The 26,399-nt window shown below is 39.0% G+C and overlaps 1 protein-coding gene across 3 annotated transcripts in view; it reads right to left on the bottom strand.

The window, feature by feature from the left end:
* Positions 1 to 24,331, bottom strand: part of Mtmr7 (myotubularin related protein 7) — a 108,951-nt gene extending 84,620 nt beyond the window's left edge. For 2 of the 3 annotated variants that reach the window (XM_004637237.2, XM_023722037.1), the window contains exon 1: positions 24,251 to 24,331. In XM_004637237.2, the coding sequence (XP_004637294.1) occupies positions 24,251 to 24,274 (24 nt within the window). In that variant the 5' untranslated portion in view covers positions 24,275 to 24,331. The remainder of the gene's footprint in view (positions 1 to 24,250) is intronic. The other variant, XM_023722036.1, reaches the window with a different exon arrangement.
* Between the last annotated feature and the right edge of the window lie 2,068 nt (positions 24,332 to 26,399).

Raw genomic sequence — 26,399 nt, 5'->3', positions numbered from 1 at the left:
TATTTATTTATATTTTTGTGGTACAAGGGATCAAACTCAGGACCATGCACTTGCTAGGCAAGCACCTATTTCACTGGGCTCTCTCTCTCAGCTCCCTTCACTGACCTTTTTTTTTCATAATTTTATTGATAAATAGCGATGAGACAGTTTCAAATCAAATCGCTAGGATAGTTTCAATACTTAACACACTGCATACATTCTTCCTAGTGGTTATTTGCTGTACAAGATGCGGACATGATATTCTATTTACAAACACCATTAGAACAAATCCCTCTATTCATTAAGAGAATGTAACTATATATCTATCCTAGCCACTTTGAATACACAGATACAAAATGGACATTCATCTGTATCCCTTTTTTTTGTTAAGTTCTGTTATTTGAATACTATAGGTGTGTAAACTCAGCAAAATATTCTAAAAGAGTCCAGTAGCCCATAATAGTATTGGGTCTTCCAATTGACTGCCAGTCAACATTATTGTGACGTACAAGAAAAGGTGATCTCAACAGGGATACTACAACAATCTTTAAGTTTAAAGACTGCATTGCTATCCAGAGCTCTAGACCCAAAGGTAGAAACAAATATCCTAAGCCCAAGCCTGAGTTGGAATCTGAGTGCTCCAACCCACCATTCTAAGGAAAAAGCTGAAGAAACTAAAGTTAAGATCACGCAATAGTATTTGGAAGTGGAGACAAAATCCACTATTCCTAAAATAATTTTCAGTTGTGAACAGAATATGTTATATGAGACATAGGATAAAACATGAAAGTAGCCTGGCTGGCCACTATAACTCTCTGCCTACTCTCTCTGTCTTATCTGAAGGTACAAATCAGCCTCAAAAATCTGGTTCACCTGACAGTCTCAAGATCAACTGGCCCAGTACTTTGCTTGAGGTATGCACTGGCATAAGCCACACCATCAGGTGGGTGACCTCCTATAGCTTCTAACTAGCCATGTGTTACACAAATGCCCAGTTGATTGGAAATTCCGAAGTACTTTTGTTTATGGCAGGTGCCCCATCTTGTAATGACTATAAGATGTTTCCAGTTAGATTCCAGAGCTGAATGATACCACTCACGAATAATGGCATAGGCATGAGGGGGGAAAAATACACATCTCAGTAGTTCATAGCAAACAGTAACTATCACTAAATAAATTTGCATCAGAAACTTCAGAGTTTTATTTCTGGCTCTCAGAGAATGCTCACCTTGTATGTATGACATTATGTCCTGTTCAAGCAGCAACACAAACACAGCACGCCAGGAAGATGGACCGCTCACCTGAAGTTAGCAACACACTTTGACAAATAAGAAAAACTAAAACAACACCAAATGCTTCAGACCACTCAGAATTGCTGTAATTTCTTATAATTACAGGGAAAAAATTAATTTTCCAATTTAAAAAGAAAACAGTTTTCCCCCTACTTACATGAAGTCACTTTAAACAAATAAAAAAAGTAGACATGAAACTTAAGTTTTCTAACCCAGTCTTTTGGTAGAGACATTAGGAACATCAATCCTTTCCCAAAAGGCAAATTTAATCTTTTTAAAACTATAAAACCAATGAAAGTCTTTTCCCAGGACCATTTTATTTAAAGGTCAGAGATGGGAGAAAAACTAAGGAAAGGGCAAAAATCACAGAGCACAATCCAAGAAAACATAAGACATGTAATGAAAAGAGACTGATTCATCCCTTCATAAAATCCATAAAAGATCTTTAGTATAGTACAGAAAATATTAGTAGGATACAAATACTAGGATATATGACAAAAGCCTATTTTCAAGCTGTCTAAAAATTTAACTCTTTGAAAAATAATGTGAAGCTGTTATTTAAAAAACACAGTTAATGTGGTTCAATATGAAATAATCCTATTTAAATCAGCTGCCATCCATTACATTAAGTCCTTTTCACTTATTATGTTAATTTGTTGAGTGCCTACTCTCTGCCAGTCACCAAGACTATTTATCAAAAGGCTTCTCACAAGTAATACTTCCACAGATTACCTGAAGCCATCTTTATCTGTTTAGGCTCTTCCAGGAGAAAGAGGAAGAAATCTCAATCTCATGTGACTTAAGCCAAAAGAAATTTTGGCGTATCATATAACTACAAAAAGCAGTAGTTGGGCTACCTTAAGACTGGCGAGCAGAACATCCAGGTCCTCACCATCCACCTCCAGATCATGCCCTTTCAGATGACTCTCAACTCTCTGCTCTGGAAGCTTTATTTCTTGTGGAATCCATGGCCAGTGGAGAAAAGCACCAGCAGCTCTTTGAGACTCAAGCAAAGTTCTACTGTGTTATCACTGGGTCACAAGAGTAATTTATTTTGGATAAGTAAACCAATCAGTATGCTCACATAATGGCATGATTTGAGTAGACAGACTGGGAGTACAAGACACACCCAAAATACACAGGCTTAGCAAGCATTCTCAGAGGAAGCATGAAAATGGGTGATGGGAAACCAAACATGTGTATCACAAAATCTACTCCACAGGTTGTTTCCCAAATAGATATCCTGCAACACATCTTGATCATGTTACACTCAGAACTACAGTGGCTACCCCTGCTACTGATTAGGTCCTTCTATTTTTTATTTTTTATTTTTTTCACCTACAGAAACCCTGTTACAACTTTTACTTCCTCTAGATAGTCAAGTTCCACCATCTTCTCAGCACTCCTCCAGGGCCGTGGGCCGACCCAGCAGAGTGATCTGAGGGCCTCACTAAACCATCCAATCCGTAGTAGCAAGGGGGGGTGTGTACAATGGGCAGGGACTTAATCAATGCAAGCTTCTGACTCGCACTTACTGGGAATTCCTCATTCAGGGGGAATAATTGCAATCTCCGATCCCCATCACAAATGGCGTTCAACGGGTTACCCATGCCTGCCAGCGTAGGGTAGGCACATGCTGAGCCAGTCAGTGTAGCGCGCGTGCAGCCCCGGACATCTAAGGGCATCACAGACCCATTATTGCTCAATCTCAGGTGGCTGAACGCCACTTGTCCCTCTAAGAAGTTGGGAGACACCGACCGCTCAGGGGTCGTGTAACTAGTTAGCATGCCAAAGTCTCTAATTAACCAGACAAATCGTTAGGTCCTTCTATTTGCTAGTCCTACCATATTTGCTCAAAAGTTTCCTCTTTTCATTGCCAAAAAAACGATTGCTAGTATCATACGAGAGTATTTTCCGGACATACTAATTGCCAGAATCTATGCATGTGAAGACACATAGCCCCTTTTTCTTTCTTCATTTGCCAATAGTAATTTAGCCTAAAAAGTCCACATCTCCAACCTCTCTCCCACAAAGCACAAACTCTTCTCTGCACAGAGTCAAATTCAGTCAGGTAAACCGAAGCAGGAGGGTTCAGATTTGTAAAACCCAAGATGCAGTTTGCAACAGACTCATAAACTATTGGGTTTAATCAGATCTGAGATAGATACTGATAAAAAAAAAACTTCATCCCAATAATCTTGCTATAGATTTCATATTGAAGAAGAAAATAAGGATAGGGGTATCCAACTATTTTGTTATGTGGGTCACTAAAAAAAAAAAAAAAGTAAAGTAAAATAAACTCATAGAATTGTATACACATTAGAATTTTTACTGTACCAGTTTGCAAACTGTAGTATCTATATGTTGCACAACTGTCTGGAAAGTTAACTTCCTCTTCCAGATGGGAAAGAGGCTGATAGATAGATAGATAGATAGATAGATAGACAGACAGACAGACAGACAGACAAAGAGGTAGGTAGGTAGATAGACAGACAGATAGATAGATTTTTGAGATACAAAACTCAAAAAAAATCCTATACAAATGATATCTATAAAAAATACAGGCTTTTAAGGAGAGTCACATGGATAGAAAACATTCTCTTAGGATTTCACAGAGAGCAAATTGGTCAAGCAATGGCCTTGACTCATCCATATGGCTGACACTGACAAAGATCTACAAACTGTGGTACAGGGTTTCAGGGTAAATCCTGAGGGGACCTGACTGACCTTATCAGATACAGAAGTTATATTTCTTGTTATATAGGTCTTACTTTATCTTGGTCTTACCATCCAGTAGAAAAGTATAAAACTGAAGTATAAAAAGTAAAGCCATATTAATATGCTGAGCTCAAGTCAACAACTTCTGACATTGCCAGTCTCACGGAAAACCCACTACTATTATGGACTACTGGACTATATTGGGTTATTTGGCTGAATTCACGCACCTACAACATTTAAATGGCAATGAATACCCATCTCTGACAAAACTAAACAAAAAAAGGATATAAATGAAGGACCATTTTGTATCTGTATATACAAAATAGTTAAGGTAGATATACAGCTACTTTCTCTTAATTCAATGAGAGGAAAGATTTGCACTAATAGTGTTTGGAGAGGATATCATGTCTGCATCTTGTACTATGAAGAACCACTATGAAGACAATAATATGCAATGTGTTAATTATTGAAACTGTCCTACTAATCGGTTTTGAAACTGTCTCATTGCTATTTGTTTCTCAATAAAATTTTTAAAACAGGCTTTGAGAAATTTGCTTTTAGAAGGAGATACAAATGAAACTTCCTAAATAAGAATTATTTGACCTAATTTAAGTCAAGGCAAAGAAAATACAGTATCTTGATTTTCAGATAACCTTGTATGTCTATAAATGGGCAGAGTGTTTCATCTACCTATGCACTTGCTTAAACAGATTTCACTGACATTTATTCAAATTTTTAATATTTCTGAGGAGGTAATAAAGGTAAAATAATGACATGGAGCTATAGCTGCTTAAGAAATAAGACTGCTGGGAATTCTTAGAAAAAGCAGAGAGAGGAAAAGAGAGCCCATTTGGGCTCTGGGGAAACTACAAACATTGAGCCAAAAGTTGGATATCATAAATAAAAGTCTGGCACTTGAGGGTTTTGCATAAGGCTCACATAATTTATTTTGGATGACCCTGGATGTGCAGACTTAAAAGAACATGTGCTGCTGAACAAAGAACAGTCCCAGGATTTATTTCACCACCACCTTAAAATAACTTCAACCAAAAATACCACTTTCAACAAGCACAAATAAGAGGAAAAGAGGGGGAAAAATGTTTAAAGGAAAACAAATTAGTAACAGATGTTGGGCCCATTGTAATTCAAAGAATAAATGTATAGAGTGACCTATTACAGATACATGGGTTAAAAACTACAGTAATTTTTAAAAAAATAACATAGGGAGGAAAAAGTCTGGCACTTGAGGGTTAAAGCAATTCTAAAATGTTTCCAACTTTGATATATTTTTGATGCACTGATAGCAAAGTACTAAACTGCCTACTTATATAGCTCTTTGGAAACTACTGGAAAACACTTTTCTAATTGCAAGTTGTGCCAAATGGAACTCACTACTCATCCAAAGAGAGGAGACAGGTGGGACACAAATTGAAGCAAGTCTTACCCCTCACACCAACTGCTAGCAAACTTCAGGGCCAGAAGACAGAGGTACAGCCCCTCCACAGGTTCCAGCCCATCCACTCAAATCCATGCCTCACTCCCAGGCTCTATTGCTCTCAGTGATACACTGTATCATCAGTGCCACATTTTTCTCACTCTTTTCACGCAGCTTTCACAAGTCCATTATTCCCATTCTGAAAAAAGAGTATACAACAAAATGTCTGGCAGACACAAAGATGTGTAGGCTCTCCTGAAACCCAACAAGAAAGAGCTGCACAACTGACCTATCCCAATGAGCTGTGAGGCTATCAAGGGCAGCAAGGATGCCACAAGCCAAAACAGCAAGTCTCTCTTTAGCCTAATTCCCAAGGTCCATGTCCTTAGTAACATTTTGTCCTCTACATCCAATATAATCGTTCTCTGTCCTTTGAATTCCTGTGGCACTTGGGAGTCATTACTATTTACTTCCCACTTTCCTTACACTCTTACTATAAGCTATTATTATGTACTGCAGTGGGCCATCAAGTTACAACTATCCACCATAGGAACAACTTGGGTTACAATAGGAATTTTAGGTTTACCTTAGGCCAAAGTCTTGAGTTATAGCCCAAATGCCAGGTGTGCATTGTAAATAAAGATTCATAATGCCAGAAAAGCCTATGTAAACATAATAAGTATCAGTCTGAGTCCAGATGCCCTATTTGTAGACATGATTTCAGGTGATGTTTTATTCAATCACTATGTTTGCTGGTATCAAAATAGCCCAAAAATTTTTTTTTAAAAAAGAAGAAGCAGCAGCAAAGGGAGGAACAGAAGTAAAGAAAACAATCACAATTGAAAACAACAAAATTGTGGAGAAATATAAGAATGGCATTCACATATGTCACTGATCTCACTAATATGACAGCATGTTGAAATCCACCATGTATCTCGACAGTCTTACAGAGGAAAGACGTGTATAAGGGAGCTAGTGTTGTAAAGGTGTTACTCAAATTAGAATATCAGGATTAACCATACTACATGAGGTAGATGGCTATTATTAGTGTAAATAAACAAAAGGCAGATGGTAGGTTATAGCCAGAATCTATAATTTGTGAAAAAGCTAATTGCAGATCTCATAAAGGATAATCCATCAATGAGTAATAATGCTGGAACACTGCATGCCAGTAAGGAGTGGTTTCACAATTTTCAAGTGAAAACTGAGGTTTATAGCATAATGAGGTATGGTGAAGCAGCCAGTGCTGATAAAAGGGCTGCTGAAAATTACACACACCACTTTGAAACAATGACACAGAAAAGTAGCTTTTGCTCTCAAGTCTTCAACTGTGATGAAACAAGCCTTTTCTGGAGGAAAAAAAGCCCAAGAGAACATACACTGTCCAGGAAGAGAAGAAAATGCCAGGCCACAAGCCTATGAAGGATAGGCTAACCTTACTGCTATATACCAATGTGAACGGTGATCTCAAGATAAAGCCTCTCTCTTGGCTTATCACTGTGAGACCACTAGAGCGTTCAGAAAACAAAGTCATTAAGAACAGGCTAAGCACCATGTGGACATCTAATGCAACAGCCTGGGTAACAAGAGTACTTTTTCTTGAGTGGACCAGAGGGCTTTCTGTCCAACTGTTAATAAAGATTTAAAGGACAAAGTTTCACCATGCAGTTTCTCCTTATCATGGACAATGCTCCAGCTCATGCACAAGATTTGGAAGAACTGACTGAAGAATTTCCATGTCTCTCAGTTGAATCCCTTACACTTAATACAATTCCTCTACTGCAGCCTATGGACCACAAAGTTATAGCTAACTATTTTATTTTATTTTTGGTACTGGGGATCAAATTCAGGACCTTTTGCTTGCCAGGCAGGCACTTATTCCACTGAGCCACCTCCCTAGCCCATAGCTGACTTTAAGACCTATCCACCAAGGAGCTGTACTTGAAATGCTTCCAAAAACTTTCAGATATAGGTTTAAACTTTAAAGAGTTCTGGAAGGAACATTAAACATCCTTTCCTGTATGGGGTTAAATGAGAAACTGTGGACCAATGTCTGTCCAAGGACACAGGCCTCCCTAGAAAAAAGAACGGCCTAAAATTATACTGGACAGCTTTGTTTTCTGTCTTTTTGAGACAGGGTTTTACCATACAGTTCAGACTGGCCTTGAACTCACTTTGTAGCCCAGGCTGGCCTTAAACTTGCAGCAACCCTGATATCTCAGCCTCCAAGTGTGGGACTAGAGGCATGTGCCACCACAAGCAGCCTTGAGAGAAGCTTCAAAGGCTGGTAGAAGAGCTTGAGCCTTCAATTGACCCTGTGGCTGATGACACTATCACTACAACAAAGTCCACAGGCCTTCAGGCAGACAGTGGAGATGTTAAGGAACTGGTGGAAGTGTACTCAGAGGAACTGTCTACAGAAAAGTTTCAGCAACTCTCACTGAGCAACAGAGAACGGCAGCTCAGGAGCTATATGAAGAAGAGAAGGAGTATCAACAACCAGTGCAGTAAAGTTCTTCTGAAATAAAGGAAATACTGACAAAAGGGACAGAGCTGCAAGCATGTGTAGAGAAGACCCACCCAGACACAGAAAAACCAATCACGGCATTCACTCGCTTAATGACAGTGTCATATCATAGTACAGAACAGCATTAAAGAAAAGACAAAAACAGGCAACCTTAGACAAGTTTTTTGATCTAAGAAGTTTGACACCAAGTGAGCCAAAAGCAGGTCAACCCAAATACGGCAAGGACACCAGAGTCAGATTATTTATGATTTTATGGAAGGGAATTCTCCTTCCAAACAATAGCCACCTTCCATTTCATCCTCCCTTCCTGCAAGCCAAGGATGTCAATTTCACAGTATGAAAATTGTTGTTTCTGGTAAACTAGGCATATTTTACACCTTTTTGATGAACAGATTAGGAAAATTATTGATGTTTCTGATAAATCATGCACTTTATACCACTATTTTTTATTAAGGAAATGTTAGTTAAGGGGTGTTTGGGAAGGTTTGGAATGCATTATAGGTATGTTCATTATTTCTTACAGAAAAAGTAGTCCTGACCTACAACCAACTTGAGTTATACTCAGCCCTGTGTCTGCTGTACTACCAGGAATACACATTCTAGAGGAAAACACTAGCCATTTTATGTCTAATATTCCCTACAGCCCCATGAACAACTATGTTAAAACTGTGGGATGAAAAAAAAAAAAAGAGGCAGACCTCTGCCTCGTAGCCTCCCAGAACAATAAACACAACGGTACACAACTACAGAGCACCACAGCTACCCTCAACCGTAGGATCCTTCAGGACAGGCATCACTTTTTTTTTTCACCACTGTATCCTACTTACTAGTGCATGTGCTGAAATATTTTTCCAGTGAATTCAAATGACAATGTTTGATAAAACAAAAAGTATGTGAGCACTTATAAATAGTAGTTGGCATGATTAATCAGGAAGGCTTTACCATTGAATTTGAATTTTCAGACAACAAAATAAAGAATATTTGATTATGGAGTATGTTGTAAGAACAGAAACAAAGAAGAGACAGAAAAAAGAACACCTGCAAAAACAAAACTAGTGCCATAATTACCTGTGTAAGGTAGTGCACACCTATAATTCCACCACATTAGGAGGCTGAGGCAGGAGAATCTGAAGTTCAAACCCAGCCTGGGCAAACTTAGCAACTGAGTAGGTCCTTATCTCAAAAAAAAAAAAAAAAGTAGCTCAAGACAAAGGCCCCGAGTTCTATTCCCAGTACTATAAAAACAAAATGTGCTTGTCAAAGAATAAGAAGAAAAACAGCCACGGAAAGGACACTGAAACCTAGATATAAAGTCACATTAAGCTATCTTTTTTCATTGATTCTGAAATATTTCCTGGGCTCATCTATCCTGTAGCAGATGCTGGGCACACATGAACAAGCAAAATAAAGTCAACGCTCACAAGGAGTCTACTTCTGATTTGAGGATGGGTGGGTAGGAAACAGGCACGCTGAGAGGCAAGAAAAAAAGTGTGCATTTGAGGAGCCAGGGATATAGCTCAGCAGACTCAGCGCTTGCTTAGGTAAGCGCAAGGGCCAGCATTGGATCCCTGGCACCGCATGCCTCATTGGCCCTGCCTCCGGATGTGCTGAGGCGGGCATGGAGTCCAGGCGCAACGGCACATGCCTGTAATCCCAGCACTAGGGAGGCAGAAATCAGGAGGATCACTACAAGTCCGAGCTGTGTAGTGAGGACCTGCATAAAATTTTTTTTTAAAAAGTGTGTATTACATGTATGCATGCATGCATGCATGTTAGAAGATACAAGAGAAAAGATATAAAAAGATACACAGTTGGAAAGGGTGAGGCTGCAGGGTTTCCAGGGAAATCTCCAATAAAACACTCAGATATATGAGTAGAGAATCAAAATAAGTAAGAGAGCCAGCCATGCCGCAATCTGGAGAGAAAGCATTCCAGGCAGCAGGAACACCAAAATGCAAGGCCTAGGCAGAGGCAACAGTATGTTCAAGGAAGTATACAGGCACCTGACCAGGGACAGAGAGGCAGGGAAGAAGAGGGAAAGTGATACAAGTAGCAAGATGGATTGTGGAAGCCCTTCTGGGCAGTGGAAGATGTGCTACTAGCTTTGTTTCTTGGTGGGTAGTGGCAGGGTATGAAGCAACTGGAAGGTTTCTGTGGGGAAAGGGAACAAAAACTGGGAAATAAATTTCTTAAAAGTGGAAGATTTTCTAAGGCCTTGGGGTATGGTGCTGATATATACATTGCTTTAAAAAATTACAATATTATTTCTAATTCCTTACATTAATTTGTTGCATGAAATTAAAATCACTACCTTATTTACCACTGGATTTCTAGGCCCTCAAACAGTGCTTGACACAAAGTAGGCACTCAAAAAGTACTTGTTAAAATGTACAAGTGAAGGAAAAAAAGAATGGGCACAGCTTTTCTTTGAATCTACTTGCTTAGCCTGGAAGGCAAAATCACTTTCTTAAGCTACAATTATACAACCTAGCTGAACTGTGCCTTGAACATTCTATATTACTTGGGCTTTGCTACATGCCTAAAAGAATAAAACTTCCCTTCATAGCTTAGCAATAAATTTATTTCTCCAGGAATCTGTGATAAGCAGTGTTTTAGTAAGTAAAAAAGAGGAGAAAAGTAAATATACAGTTTTTATAGAGTTGTCACAGCCTGCCACAAAACTTTAAGTGGAAGTTATTTTTAAGCTATTTTAAATGGCTGTGGGAGGAAGGGTTGGGTCTATGTCCTGGGAAGTACTTCTACTCCCAAAGGCTTCAACTAGCTGTCCACCAGGGGAAAGGACACTAGAAAAAATAATTTCAACTGCTGCTAGCCTAAGAAATATGGTACAAAGTGAGCTTTTTTGGACTCCCTCTGAGAGCAATATAAGAATACAAAACTAAACTATTGCACAGAGAGAGTCACGAATCTTGAGTTTCTGGTCAAGACGTTTAATTTCATACATACTTCACAGCTTGTCCTGTTTGGAATTGAAAAAAAACAGTAAAAGCAAGCTTTTGAAAAGGATGAGAAAATACATGTGCATCTGCTCTGTGAGAGCAAACATTCCAGATACATTTTTTCCTACAAAGACACGATAGGAGTGAAATCCAAAACTCATCAGTTAATAATGAGAGTTCACTGGAGAAATGTTGAAATTTACTAATAACTAAAAATGGCTCATGTGAACAAACTTACAGTTTCATGTCTTCATCACATTTTCCAAACATTCAAATGTTTCAAGGTATGTGACAGTGCACTGTACAACATTTAAATGCTTTAATGGCAGCACAGTGTTGCCATGTTACTTTTCTCCACTGTGTTTTTCAGTTCCTTCTCCACGAGGACTCCAAAAAAAGACTCTCCCCCAGGAATGTGGGGCGATGTCCCTGAGGCTCTGCCTCATAGGCTCTGAGGAGGCTTCCTCAGTAAATCTGGAACCCATGTGCTTGAAGAAGTTAATGTTTGTATTGAAGAAAAATATGCTCTGAAGCAGGCATATAAACTAGAGTTGGGTTACACAAAGCACTCTTTGTGGACTGCCTCCCAAGGAGGCAAAATACTTAAACCTACTGTGTACTAGGAAAGTAAGGTCAAATGAAACGAATTTTGTGGAAATTTGAAATTAAAGTCTGGGGCCACCTCTGTTAGTAGTGACAATAGTAAAAATAATCAAAAGATGTAAAAGTTACTATATGGCACATTATTAAATCCTTTAGTTGTATTCTTTATTCAGTCTCTAACAAGTTATAGATTAGAAAACTAAGTCTTAGGGCCAGGGAGATAGCTCAGTAAAATATTAAATATTCTAAGAATAAGCACTTGCCTGGCAAATGCAAGGGCCTGAGTTCAATCCCTAGTTCTGGAAAAAAAAACAAAAAAACAAAACAAAACAACAACAACAAAAAAAACACCTAAGTGTCTTACAGACCCTAAATACCTCATTCAAGGTCACATTCTAGCTGTGGAATCAAAATTATGCTACTGGCTAAGGACAGAGAGATTAAAGAACTGAAACTTCAGAAAGAAATCTATGCACTTATAGTGGATTGATTTTCTACACAGGTGCTAAGAATGTTTGCCAGCCATGTAATCCCTGTTTGTGTCTGGTTGTTCCCCTAAAGCCTCAGGCAGTCATGAGGCAGCTTCTAGAGTTTGTGACTGATTCATGATCCAATGCTGGGATTATGGGTGTGAGTGTTACACTTGCCCCGGAGAAACAGCCTCAATACAATGTAAGCAAGGGAGAGAAGATTGCTAGCTGTTCCTCCCTTTGTTCTTTGTTGTCCTCCACCTTCATGAACTGCTGCCCTCTGCCATGTGCCATTCTGCCTTGGAGCCAGCTGATTATGGACTGAAACCTCCACAAACTATGAGCTAAATAAACCTGTCCCTAATTTTGGGTGTCAGGTATTTTGTCTCAGAATTGAGAGAAACTCACTCTGTTCTCTCAATAGTTCATAGTTCGTAGAGGAAGAACCTGGCATAGCATTCACATACTTGTAATCCCAGTGCTGGGGAGGCTGAGACAGGAGGATCACTATGAGTCTGAGCCATGTGGAAAGACCCTGTACCAAATAAATAAATATTAAATATTCTAAAAAAAGAAATAAAACCACTGAAAAGCAATTTCAATAAAAACTGCTACAGCAACTGAAATTTTACCTGCAAAAGAATCTGGACCTGGACCTTTCAGATCATATATAAAAATTAATTCTAAATGCATTAAAAAACCTAAATAGTATAAATTTTTGCAATCTTGTATTAGACAAGAGTTTTTCAAATATAATTATAACAGAAGCAACTTAAGGAAAAACCAGTGAATGGAATTAACTTCATAAAATCAAAACACTTCTGTGTTTCAAAGAACAAAAGTGAAAAGACTCCATAGAACAGAAGAAAATATTCATAAATATCTGGCAAGTATACAGCAGCCAAAATCCATTAAGACATTATAACACAATAATAAAAAGATAACTCAATTTTTAAAAAAGGCTTTATGAAATACATTAGTTGCATTCTCTACTCAGTCTCTAATAAGTTACAGATTAGGAAATTAGGGCTCTCCGAGACCCCAAGCAACTTACTCAAGATCTTATGTTTAGCTGGACTACATGGTAAGATCTTTCTTCAAGGAAAGCATAAAAATAATCATTATCCATATAAAAAGATATTCAAGATAATTAGCCATCAGAAAAATGCAAATCAAACTATAATGAGTATCACTTCACACCCATGAGAATATTTATTATCAAAGAAATGTTGGGGCCAGGGAGATAGCTCAGTAGGATAAGCGCTTGCCGGGCAAGCACAAGGGCCCCGAGTTCAATCCCTGGTTCCGCAAAAAAAAAAAAAAAAGAAAGAAAAAAGAGAAAAAGAAATGTTGGTGAGTACATGGTAAAATTAGAACCTTTCTACATTTCTGCTGGGAATATGAAATGATGAAGTACCTTTGGAAAAATGGTAGTTTCTCAACAGATTAGACATGAGGTTTTCATATAACCCAACACTTCCATTCCTAAATTTAAGCCCAAGAGAAATGAAAACATGTTCACACACAAACGCACACAAAGACAAATAAAGGTTCATACTAGCACTATTCATAATAAACAGAAATGAAAACCCAAATATCCATTACTGATAAATGAAGAAATGTGAGTATATTCATATGAGGGGATTATTATTCAGCAATTTAAAGGCATGACGTACTCATATATGTTACCATATAGAAACACCTAGGAAAAAAATGCAAACTGAAAGAAGCCAGTCACAATAGACCACACATTGCATGATTACATTTATGTAAAATCTCCAGAGTAAGCAAATCTGTAGACAGAAAGCAGATTAATAGTTGGCCCAAGTATGGGGAGAGATAAGGGTAAAATGACTGCTAAGGAATATAGGATTTTTTAGGGTGATAAAAAAAATTCTACAGTTTATTTCTGTTCAAATGTCACTTTATCTTGAAGTCTATATTGCCATTATATATAAAATAATAATCTTAATCCATCCCAGCCAAATACTTTTCCTCATATTTCCTTTTCTTCACAACATTTTCTCAATAATACATATACAGGCATATAATCTAATTAGTATTTACCTAATTAGTACGGCAGCTGTGAGCTAGCTATCTTTATACATAAATACTGAATTAACGCACACAGATTCTTAAATTCTGCAACACAGTGGGTAAATATTCTGTTACTTTCACTTGGAACAACTGCATTTCAAACAAAAGTTTGCTAATCCTAATAAAGTAAAGATTTCAAGAAGTGTGGAACTTCTGTGGAATGCTTAACCCTAGCTTCTATATTTGGTTCAAACAATGATTCTTACCTGCAAAAAAATAAAGAAAATATAGCTGCCATAGCAGTACTTTTAAGTGGATTGGTTCATTACAACACACCTATCAGCAGTCTTGTCTTTTGTCTTGGTTTTATAAAATAGGGTTTTTATTTGTTTTTTTGAGACTGGGCTATGTAGCCCTGTCTGGGGCTGAATTTGCAAATTGCTAGCCTCTGTCTCCAGAATGCTGGGATTAGATTATAAGATTACTGTACTACCATACCCAACTTCAGCCTTGATTTTGAAATAAGATAGCATATTTGATTATACAGACTTTCTTCCCTCCACAGTTGTTAACTATTAAGTAATAAGAGTCTAACAACTGGGCAATAATCTGCTTTTAGACAGATCTAAATCAAAATACATTACTATAGTTCTTTTGGCAAAATCAAATTGCAATATTGAAAACTATGGAAGGAATGAGTGATGATACAGAGACAGCCTATTAACTAGAGTCTAGGTAGGAGCAGGGCGAAAAAGTCCTAGAACTAGAACAGTAAATGCCCCAAGAAGCCAAACAGTATTGTCTTTTTCATCCTCAAAATCAAAACATAAGGTAGTGTTCTTATTACAGAACACAAGTTCTGGAACTACCTTGCTTGGATCTGCATCTTCATTCTGCTTCTCACAGCTGATTAACTTAACTTCAGTTTCATCTATGAAATGGACTTAACACAGGTACTCATCTCATAGGGTGGCTATAAAGACTAAGTGGATAGTACACGTAAAGCTACAGAACAGTGCTCAGTACAACAGCTATAAGGTCTTTTAAGAATTTTCTTTCATCAGGACTATCATTGTTTTGGCACTGATAAATAACAACATAAAATAAGCTCAATACTATCAGTAATCAGAGAAGTACAATGACAAATGATACTTAACAAACTATACTCAAGAATTTAAAGCTCCTCTACTATACTAAAAGACACAAGTCTAGAAGAAACATATAGCAAAAGGCATCAACAATCTTTGAAACAGGGCTGGGTAGATAGTTCAATGGTCTAAATACCTGCCTGGCAAGAGGAAGGGCCCGGATTCGATCCCCGGTACCACACACCATGCCAGCCCAGGAACCTTGTACAGGCCACCAAAACTGGGCACCGTGGTACACACCTGTAATCCCACCACTGGGAAGACTGAGACAGGAGGATCATTAATGAGTCAGAGCTATGTAACAAGACCTTGTACTACATAAATAAACAAATAAATAAATAGATTTTTAAAAATCTTTGAAACAGAGAAATAAAACAAAAAAAGAAATTTAATGAGACAATGTAGAGATCTACACAATGATTTAAATACATTGATTTTAATGTATTTAATAAGTAACGTATAGTGACAAAAAGTTAAGAGATAAATTTAATATCAAATACTAGAAGATAAACTGTCAAGAACCATAAGGTATCTGATATTTTATCCTATTTACTACCTAATAAAGAGCCTTACACAGCTTCATGGATGCTGCAGAAGACACATGATTTTGAGGAGAGAAACAGAGGACATTACTTTTACCACACACCAGTCCACTGTGGCTCCATGGGCTGCTTCTTCCCCAAGCTTAAGGGAGAATATGTACCAGCCCATATGGATTCTGTGTGGACTGGACCTGTATGGCAAACTAGAACTCTGGTCTAGAATTTAAGAAATGCCAATCATGTAAGTAGACTGCTAGCAAACCTGATGTACCTTTCCCCCAAGAAAAGGAAAAAAATTATGCCAGATAGCAGTCAAATCAGTCCTCTGCTACTAAGGGAGAGACTACTTTTTTCTTTCAAAGATATTCACTATAAAACCATCCTCAAAAAGACAGTTGATATGACCAGGCATGGTGATACATGCCTGTAATCCCAGCACTAGGGAGGCACAAAACAGAAGGATCACTAAGAGTCTGAGCTGCATAGTGAGACCCTGCATAAAATAAAGAAGAAAAAAAAAGACAGTTGACAATAAAAATGCAAATATGAAAAATTACCTTCTGACACTAAAAACTGACAATGTAGCTATAAAATGTGAACCTATATGATGGGGAAAAAAATCACTTTTTAGAAGAATGCTTAATAAAATGAGAAAAAATGTGATATACTATGACATTATGATATATAAAAATCAGCTTTTCTTTCCCTCATATTACACATACATGCAGAGAGATAGAAAATGGAAATAATTTTGTTTTAAATTATATTTCTATTTATAGATGAAGAAAAAGGTCAATAATATATACAGAGCAGTAGGTTTTTCTGTATATTATGACTTTTGTTTTATTTCTGTTTTGAAATGAAGTTTTATATTATTTTACAGTCAGAAAAGGTTTTTTCATTTTTTTATTTGTTTTTTATTTTACTTTTGTGTGTGTGTGTGTGGTAACAGGGATTGAACTCAGGACCTTGTGTTTTCCAGGCAGGAACTTATGCTGCTGAGCTAATTCCCCAGCCCAGAAAAGTTTTTTGAAAAAAAAGAATTTGAAAAAATATACTATTTATCACACAAAAAGACAAAGTGCCAAAGAAAAAAATGAATAAGCTAAAAATCCTCAAAATTAACAACTTTCATACATTAAAGAGTGAAAGAAGACTCTACAGAGAGAAAACATTTGCAAACCATGTATCTGATTAGGGATTTATATATCAAGTACAAAATGAATTCTTGCAACTCAATACTTCAAAAGATGAATAGTCTACTGAACAAAGGATTTAAGTCAGGATTTCTCCAAAGCAGATACACACCTTCGGCCATTAGGGATATAAAGAGAAAAGAGCACAGCTGAGAGGGCACTTCACATACAAGAGGATGGCTAAAATGAGAAAAGAGAAATAGTAACAAGTGTTGCTGAGGATACTGAAAACTTGAAATGCTTCTGCATTTTTGTTGAAGTTTTCATCTGAGGAGTCACTACAGAAAATAATTTGGCAGTGCCTTAAAATTTTAAACCTAGTTTCTCAATGATTCAGCATCTCCACTCTTAAAAGAAATGAAATTCTATGAGAAGAATAAAAACCCAAGCCCTTGGAGCTGGGGAGATAGCTCAGTGGAGTAAGTGCTTGCCTGGCAAGTGCAAGGTCCTGAGTTCAATCCCTGGTACCACAATAAAAAATAAATAAAAGAACAGACCCACAAAAATGCATGAACATACACAAAATTTATAGCAGCAATAGCCAAAATTGTCTTTCAGTTGATAAATGTATAGCACAATGTGATATGGTCTTAGAACTGAAAAAACAGATGAAATACTGACAAACGTTACAATGTGGGAAAACTCAGAAAACACTATGTTAAATAAAAAAGAAAGCGACATATGTCATCCTATTTCCATAAAATGTCCACAAAAGCAAATATGTTAGAGACAGAACACATTAGTGGCTGCCAGAGTGGAAGAGGGAGAAATGGGGTGTGAATGCCAATGAGAATGAAGTTTCTTCTTCAAGGTGATAAAATGCTTTGAAATTAAATAGTTACGGGGCTATACAATCCTATGAACACACAAAAATAACAATGTTTGAAATAGCTTCCACCTCTCTTATAGTAACAAAACACAATGAAAGAATGAAATGTTATTCTCCTCTTTAAATTCATATAGTTGTTCAATAACAAAGCAAAGGCATATGAAAGATGCTTGAGGGGGACAAGGGAGATCGTTTGGTAGTCCAAGTGCCTGCCTGGCAAGTGAAAGGACCCGAGTTCAAGCCCCGGTACTACATGCCATGCCGCCTGGGAACCAGGTATGCCATGCTGGCTCCAAAACCAAACATGGTGGCATACACCTGTAATCCCAGTGCTGGGGAGGCTGAGACAGAAGGATCACTAGGAGTCTGAATTGCATAGCATTGAAAATTTAAAATGCAAAAGGAAGGGCTGGCCAAATAGCTCAGAGGATTAAAGTGCCTGCAAGCAGGTGCAGGGATGAGGGTTAGATCCCGGGGCCTGCCCTGCAGGCCCCACCCCCAGGGACACACTGAGATGGCAATTGAGACTAGGCATAGTGGCGCATGCCTATAATCCCAGCTCTTGAAAGGCTGTAAACAGGCGGATCACTATGAGTCCAATCCAGTAGTGAGACCCTGAATACCCTGCAGAACCCCCTAAAAAATACTAAATACATAAAATACAAAAAATTTTGGAGAAACATTTGGCAATGTACCATACTATAAAAATATTCACCTTCTTTGACACAGTAACTGCTTATATAGCTCTATCCTAAAGAAGAAATCACACATGTAGATAATAGATGAGTTATTATCACATGATTATAATAGTCTTAAATTGGAAATGATTGTGATAATGATATCTCCACTGAAACATAGTCTTCTAAGAGTATGCTATCAAAGACATTAAAAGAAGAAAACTACAAAACTGAACTGAGTGATCCTAAATTTCTAAAACTAAGTTTGATACACACAAAGAAAAAAATGCCAGGAGAAAACGTACTCAGATATTAACGACTAACTTCTGCATGTACTCTCTACTATTGTTAAAACTTGAAAATTATTCTTTGCTAAATGAAGATGAAAGAAGAAATAACTGGGGCCAGGGAGATGGCTCAGTGGAATAAGCGCTTCCCTGGCAAGCGCAAGGGCCAGAGTTCAATCCCCAGTTCCAAAAAAAAAAAAAGATAGTTGTAGCTCCAAGAAGAAATAACCCTTACTACTGATGGTATAATGATGGGATTGATTGACACAGGAAAAGTAAATCTTCTTCTGACTATACTGATGTTTTTTCCTCACAGAGAAAACTTGCAAATGAGAACACTGTTTGTTTTTCTTATATACTTGGTACAGGGTCTCACTATGCAGCTCAGACTCCAGGGCTCAGAGCACCCAGAGAGTGGGGTTGGTGAGGTATGTGGTGCTGGGGATCCAACGCTAGCCCTGAGCTTGCCTAAGCAGATGCTTAGTCAGCTGAGCTATCTCGTTAGCCCTGAGACCACTTTTTTCAAACTGAGGATTCAGATTAAGATGATGAGTCTGACATTAACTCCAGTTAAGAGTTTAAAATGGGTTCTTCAGTGAAATTTTCTAAAACCTAAAAAGGAAACCATCAATGAGCAGGTGCATCTTGGATTCACCCAGTCATCATTTCAGAACACTACTTTCTTTCTTTCTCTAATAAGCTGTTTGGATGGGTGATAGAGGATGGGTTATCAACTGGTAAATGACACCAAACTTAAGAACAAGTAAATGTGCTATCAGGATCAGGATCCCAAGGAGTACAATTAGCTTCAGTCACTAAGAATTCACATTCTCCTATTTCAGTGGTGGCAACCTATTAGAGACTGAAAACCCAAACTAGAATCCACTTATTTATTGCAAAGTGTCAACACTGCAATTAAACCTGAATACCAAAATTTTAGTTCAGAAAAAACAACTCACACATTATTATCTTTTTGTCTTAAAACACAATAATAGAGCATTCATTGGTACAGTTTTTTATTGAAATATAAGATTTTGCATTTTGCATGCATTTACACAGTTAATGTGATCTTGACTGTTATGTGCACACTAGTAATTTGTCAAACCTTGGCTGGAGCAACTTGGGTCTCTTGCAGATGAGAAGGCTCTGGGGTGTCCACTTAGGTATGTGTGCCACATATTTACCCCCACTGTTCTATTTCATTTTCAGATGAGAAGATAAGGCAATAGAAAACAAGGTCATTAAATAATGGAAGTTACAACTTAGAAAAATAGGAGATGTATCAACATCCAAAACAGAGTACAGGATTAAGCAATAGTTTAAATTCAGTAAAATAATATTCGAAACACATTATTAAGATATTCTAATTTAAAGTTATAAATTCTTTGGGGTTATGGAAGTGTTCTAGAGCTAGACAGTGATGATGTGAATACAACATTGTAACTGTACTATAACTACTAAATTATACATTTTAAAATAAAAATAGTACATCTTGGGGCCAGGGAGATGCATTAGTAGACTAAGTGTTTCCCCGGCAAGCACAAGGGCCTGAGTTCAATCCCCGGTTCCACAAAAAAAAAAAAAAAAAAAAAAAAGGTACATTTTATGTTACTTGAACTTTAAATCAATAACTGTAATCACAAAATATGTATTTTAATATATACAAATTAATCATATGAGACCTTTTGATATCCAAAATATTTAATATTATTAGCAGCTTCATAGTTCTATCAAGTTTTGGGTACAATGCACATATGTGGATTGCTAGCACACATTCTAAAAAGTGAAATACTCTAAGAACTTATTCAGAATATCATTTATTTATTTACTACATACATACTTATTTGGCACTGATTAGCACTGGGACAGGTGCTATGGATACAGAGACAAATACAAAATAATCGCTACCCCCCAAAAAGAAAAAGAAAATGGAAAATAAATGATAATAATCCCCACCTCTGTAAGGCTTCTAGTTAGGGGAGCTTGACATTAAGTGAATATCACTAAAATAAATAATTATAATGAAAGGAATAAAAGAAAAACACAAGGTTAAAGGATGGACCATATAGGTAGGTTTGATTTAGATAAATGTGTCTGTTATAGCTTCTCCAAGGAAATCTCATTTACTCTGAAACTAGAAAGACAAGATATTTAGAGAGATAAAGAGGGAGAATTAGTGTTGCCCCAGATGGAACAGCAGTGTAAATGTCCTGTGGTAGGGAGGAAAAAAAACTGTTAAATCTGAGGAAGTTAGACACCAAAGATAGTTGTGATTAGAAAGTAGCGAGTACCAAGAAAATCATCACAAAATGAGGCTAGAGAAGTAGGACAGGGTCAGTCCACACAGAGCCAGGATGGGCCTCTGTGGGGATTCTCACTTTAGATCTTGGGCACAAAGACAAGCCACTTAAGAATTTGATTAGGGAATTAAGAGGATCAATTTGTGACCTAAAATATGGGCTTCCTCATGGAAAAGGTCCTGAAGAGTAAAATCTCAAATTAGGAGACCACTTTAGGAGGCTCTTTGAATAATGGCTCAATCTAAGGGGTAGAGGAAGCAAGGAAGAGATGTTTTTAAAGTCTGTTTTGGAGATTATCACAGGTGCCACTTCAAAACTCTAATCCACACACATAGGGGAAAATGCTCTCCATGAAAAATAGAGATTACTTGACCAGGATTTCAGACACACTAACATCAACTGGGACCAAACCAAATCCTATAAAAACTTCAAGCTACTTTTAGGAGTTCTTGAGTCTTCTCGTATAATCAGTTCTTCAAATCAAATCATCCCTGAGCCTCTGGCAGAACAATTTCTTACCAGCAAGTTTTTGGAGTGGTATAGAAATCCCCACAGTAAAACAGAAACCTAAAAACTCACTGCAACAAGGGAGCATCTGTGTCCTCACTCTCACCTACCACCAACTACCCTGCACCTCACATAGGTCTTCCTCTGGAACTATTCTGGAAGAGAAGCACCCTGCATCGCACATGCGCTAGTAAGGCATCAGTCACACCACACACACACACACACACACACACACACACACACACACACACACAGAGGTACGTGCAACAGGCACTCCAAATTACTCAGGTGTACGTGTCTCCTTACCCTGCACCCCAGAGACTGAAACAGGGCTTAAGCACTGTCAGGGCTATTCCATAGTTTTCTAGCAGTTAATGAGTTCCCTGAATCGTAATAGGAAAGCAAAAATACATTACACATACATTTAGCTCTTTTCCTCCGTAAATAAAATCATATTCACCCCGTACTTACCTTGGGTCAGATAAACAAACTGTATATAATAGTTACAAACCCAAGACATGAAACCAGGAAGTCCAAGGCAATCTGTCTATTCTAGTCACCCACAATATAAAGGAAACCAAATAATAAAGATGACTATCACCATTTAAAACTGTACATTTTACAGTGTATGCTCTGAAAGCAGCCTGATTCTCTTTGCATTTATATAATGAAAATTTTTGACTTAAAGATTTTTAAAAAGGAAGATATTTTGAACTTCAAAGAATCACTGATTTTTACCACTGCTACCATTTTTAGCTTCTCTGAGGTGGTCATTATTTGCTATAATATATATTCACAGTTACATGACAGCTATCTCAAATGTTCCTGGCCCTCTGATTCACATTAACTCTCAGCTCTTGAAAAAGAGCTTATCCTCTATCCATCCTTCCCTCTCCACCCACTGTACCTTGTACCTATCATGCTATTTGGTGTTCCCAGCATTTAATACAGAGCCTTGCATATGAAAGACCGTCAAATGCCAGCGGAAAAAAATAAATGAATAAATCTCATCCAACCTATGTAGACTTTTTTTTCCTTGCCTTGTCCTAAATGTTAAATGTCCCTCAGTTCAATGACACTTCAGATAATTCTCCATCCCCACTTTCTCCCACCAATTTTTTTTTCCATTTCTGGATAGAAGAAATTTGTGATTGCAGGTGCTACACAGCTAATAAAGTGTTTATACAAACCAATTTTTAAGAATAAGTGAGAATACTGTTTGTTGCTAAGATTTACACATACAGCTTAGCTCAGCATGAGATGCACTGGAAAACATCTACTTCCTAAATCCATGCTCCATAAGAAAATGACATTCAGTACTAATTCACCCATCACTCTTGTTATTAACATTCATATCAGCTATAATCTCTATAAAGGGCCATCTTTATCATGAAAGAAGAAAACATGCCCTTCACAAGGGCAGAGGGTGCCTGAGAGTTAAATTCATCATTCTGGAATAAATTATTTAGTACCCTTAAACCCTGAAAGCTTTCAGCCACCTACTTTGTGGTTTATGTCTCTGCCTTCTGAGTTTACAATTTCCTGACAGTGAGGCAACTATTTAACTCCACAGTGAAAAATCAATACAATTTAAATTTACTGTTGGAACTGACATTCTCCAGTAAACTAAACGATTTATTCTTCTACTAACATGATATAATTTTAAAGGGGCCTTTATAAAGTGTTACTCAGGAACTATTCCAGAATTTAGGATACATTCTTCTTGTCGGGCATAAAGAACAACTGCCCTTTTCTTCCCAAGAAATGAACCGTATTCCTGGAGCCACCTGAGCTCTGTCCACTCAGATACAGCTTTGACCTAACTTGGTTAGGAGCCTAGATTCTGAATAAAAGATTATCCTACAAGTACAGCTGTGGTGGTAACAGGAATGGAACAAACAGAATTTTAAAATGTATTGTTTGGCTAGTTTATGGTCTCAATCAGACATGAATGACGATCACCATTTTCATCCTAAATTACATACCCGGTACAATTAGCAATAGCACGCTTTGGCTGTAATGGCCATCCAGTGCAATCTTACTGGATGAACAGGAACAAGCCACTTTTGTTGAGTAGTAAAAGCTGATGCTGTTTATAACACACCAGCTGATGAATGTATAAGCTGCATCCTTCTCCCCAAAGAACTAAACACACTGGAAAAGATCAGAAAAACAAAACAACAACAACAAAACACCACCATCGGACCTCCAGCAAATATTGACCATGTGTGTGCAAGGTCCCTTATGGCTGCAAGCCCGAGAATGGAGAAAGGTAAGGGCCAGTGGTCAGTCTGGGCCTGGGTTCAGTAAACTTCCAAGTACATTCAGCCCTTTTGTGTCTAACTCTGAAAGGCCCGTCTCCCTCTCAACTGCTCTGAGATGTCAACATCAAAATAAAACAAAAATGTAAAGGGCCTGATGTCAGGCCCGAAGGAAACGCTTATCAGCAGCTTGTTACTCAGTAGACTGCTGAAATTCCCGCTCACCACCACCCCCATCCCACCCTGGGGTTCGCTGCGCACCTCCAAGGGCAGAGGTGTGAGCATCCGCAGCGAACGCGGGGCCTAGCAGCGGCGGAGAAAGCCCAGCCTCCCGCGCGCAGGAGATGCTCAAGCGCAGCCCGCTCCGCCCTCGCCGGCGGTCCAGGCTCCCAGCTCCCAGCGGGGAAGTCGCGACTTCTGCGCATTCAGCATCCTCCCCCTCCTCCGCCTCTCCCTCCTCCGCCCGCGCCGGTGCCACCAACCTTGGGCGTGCGGATGTGCTCCATGGCGGGTCCGCGTCTGCAGGGACCCGGCGGGCGGGCCTCACGCACCTGCGCGCGTGCGGCGCAGCGGGCGGGGCCGGGGAGGGGGCTTCGCGACGGGCGTTGAGCCGAGGGCTTGGCCCCGCCCCCAGGTGCGCCCGCGCGCGCCAGGCCCCGGGAACGCGGGGCGCCTGCGCAGCTCGAGACTCGGCGCGCGCCTCCGCCCACCTGCCGGGCCTGCGGCACCCTCACGGGGCACCTGGCCGGGGGTCACTCAGGCAAGGGCTGCTTGCTGGTTTTCAAGAAAAGCACCCCAAAGCTGTAGGCTGGTATTTCCAGGTGCTCAGGAGGCTGAGGCGGGAGGATCACTTGAGTCTCGATCCCAGGTTCAAGATTTGGGCAACATAGAGAGACCCTGTCAAAATAAATAAATAAAACAAAAGAAGTATAGACATGGGAAGGGGCAGTCAGAGTAATATTGTGAAGCTATGGTCCCCAAAGACAAAGTAAGGCCCTTGTGCTAGGTGTGACCTCTTGAAGGAGGGATAGCGACTGCGCTGCTCCACACCCTCACTGGAGTCCTCGGGGTGGGGGAGTAGGCTCCCCGGAAAGGTGGGATCTCAGGCTGAGAACACAGTTGCTCGTGCCCTGATTGCAGCACGGCCCAGTGGGCTCTGTCTGCAGTTTGGCACAGGCGGGGCTGGCCTGGCATTTAGGATGAGAGTGGAAATAATAGCAACAGTGTTCACACCCTGCTGATGTGTTATTAAATCAGGCATCTCACATCAACCTGTGACTCACTGCTGGAACTGTTGCATTTTAGAGCGGCTTTTCCTTGGCACCATGTTGGGTGCTCATTTGCCATCTTTCGCTCACCCCAAGTGAACTGGAAGCTAAGGGAAGAGCATATCCATGGTAAGGAACTGTTAAGCCAGTGGGAAAAGCCCAAGGGAAGAAATGTCCTCTGCCCCTTTTTTTTCTTGCAACTCTAAGTCTACAATGTTCTGTCATACCTAAAATTTAATTGACGAGAGCATAATTCTTGGAATACTTTTTTTGGTTTTTTCCTGGCTTCTACTTTCACTTCCTCCTGCTTGTTGCTCTGGAATTCACATGTTGAGATTAAAAAGAAAATAATAATAATGAATTTACTCTGAAGTTAAGAAGTCACTGTGATCCAAACTATACAGCATTAAGCCAAAATGAGATGAGAAATAGATTGTATCCTGAGTCATTATTGGAAGAGCTACAGCAGATTGCTGGGAGTGGGAAGAGCAAGGTGTTGCTTGAATCCACTGAGATTTCAAGTTTGTTTCATTATTCCTGCCTTGTCTATCTATACTGACTTTATAAGAAGAGGAATTTGAGAATCAAAATAATGTATTTTCCTTACCATCGTTTCTATTATTTTATTTTATTTTTATTTATTTATTTTTTTGGGGGGTACAGGATCTCACTACAGAGCTCAGACTCATAGTGATCCTCTGTTTTCAGCCTTCCCCGTACTGGGATTACCGGAGTGTACCCCCACGGCCAGATTTGGTTGCCCCGCCTCAGTGCACCCAGGTCCTTGCGCTTGCCTAAGCAGGCATTTAGTCTGCTAAGCTATCTCACTGGCCTGTGTTTCTGATTTTTTAAAAAGGGATTGACAGTGTCTTTAAAAAGCTCTAAAGACACGTGGCATATGCTAGTCCTAAACTGCTTTATGGTACATTATATACATGTTCCAAAGAATGTCTTAAGAAAATTTTATCACATAGATATTCCAGTTGCAAATAATATCGCTAGAGGAACTTTTAAATAAAAATTTAAAGGGCCAGCCAAATAGCTCAATAGATTAAAGCGCCTGCAAGCAGGCTGGAGTTGGGGGGTTCGATCCCTGGGTCTGCCTCGCTGGCCCCGGGGTGCACTAAGAAGACTAGTTGAGACTGGGTGTGGTGAAAATCGCCAGTAATCCCAACACTTGCGAGGCTGTAATCAGGCAGATCACTAGGAGTCCCATCTAGTAGTGAGACCCTGAATACCCTGTAAACCCTTCCCTAAAATAAAAGAAAAAATATGGAGTGTGCGGAGAGTTTCCTGCTACCCTGCGCCGGCGGGACCAGTCCCAGCCCAGGCGCAGCGTGGGCCGGACCCTCTCCCAGCCCCT

Source organism: Octodon degus, unplaced genomic scaffold (genome assembly GCF_000260255.1).
Source record: "Octodon degus isolate 3935 unplaced genomic scaffold, OctDeg1.0 scaffold00088, whole genome shotgun sequence".
In the NCBI taxonomy this organism is placed as follows: Eukaryota; Metazoa; Chordata; class Mammalia; order Rodentia; family Octodontidae; genus Octodon; species Octodon degus.
This window is presented reverse-complemented; position numbering and strand designations above follow the sequence as displayed.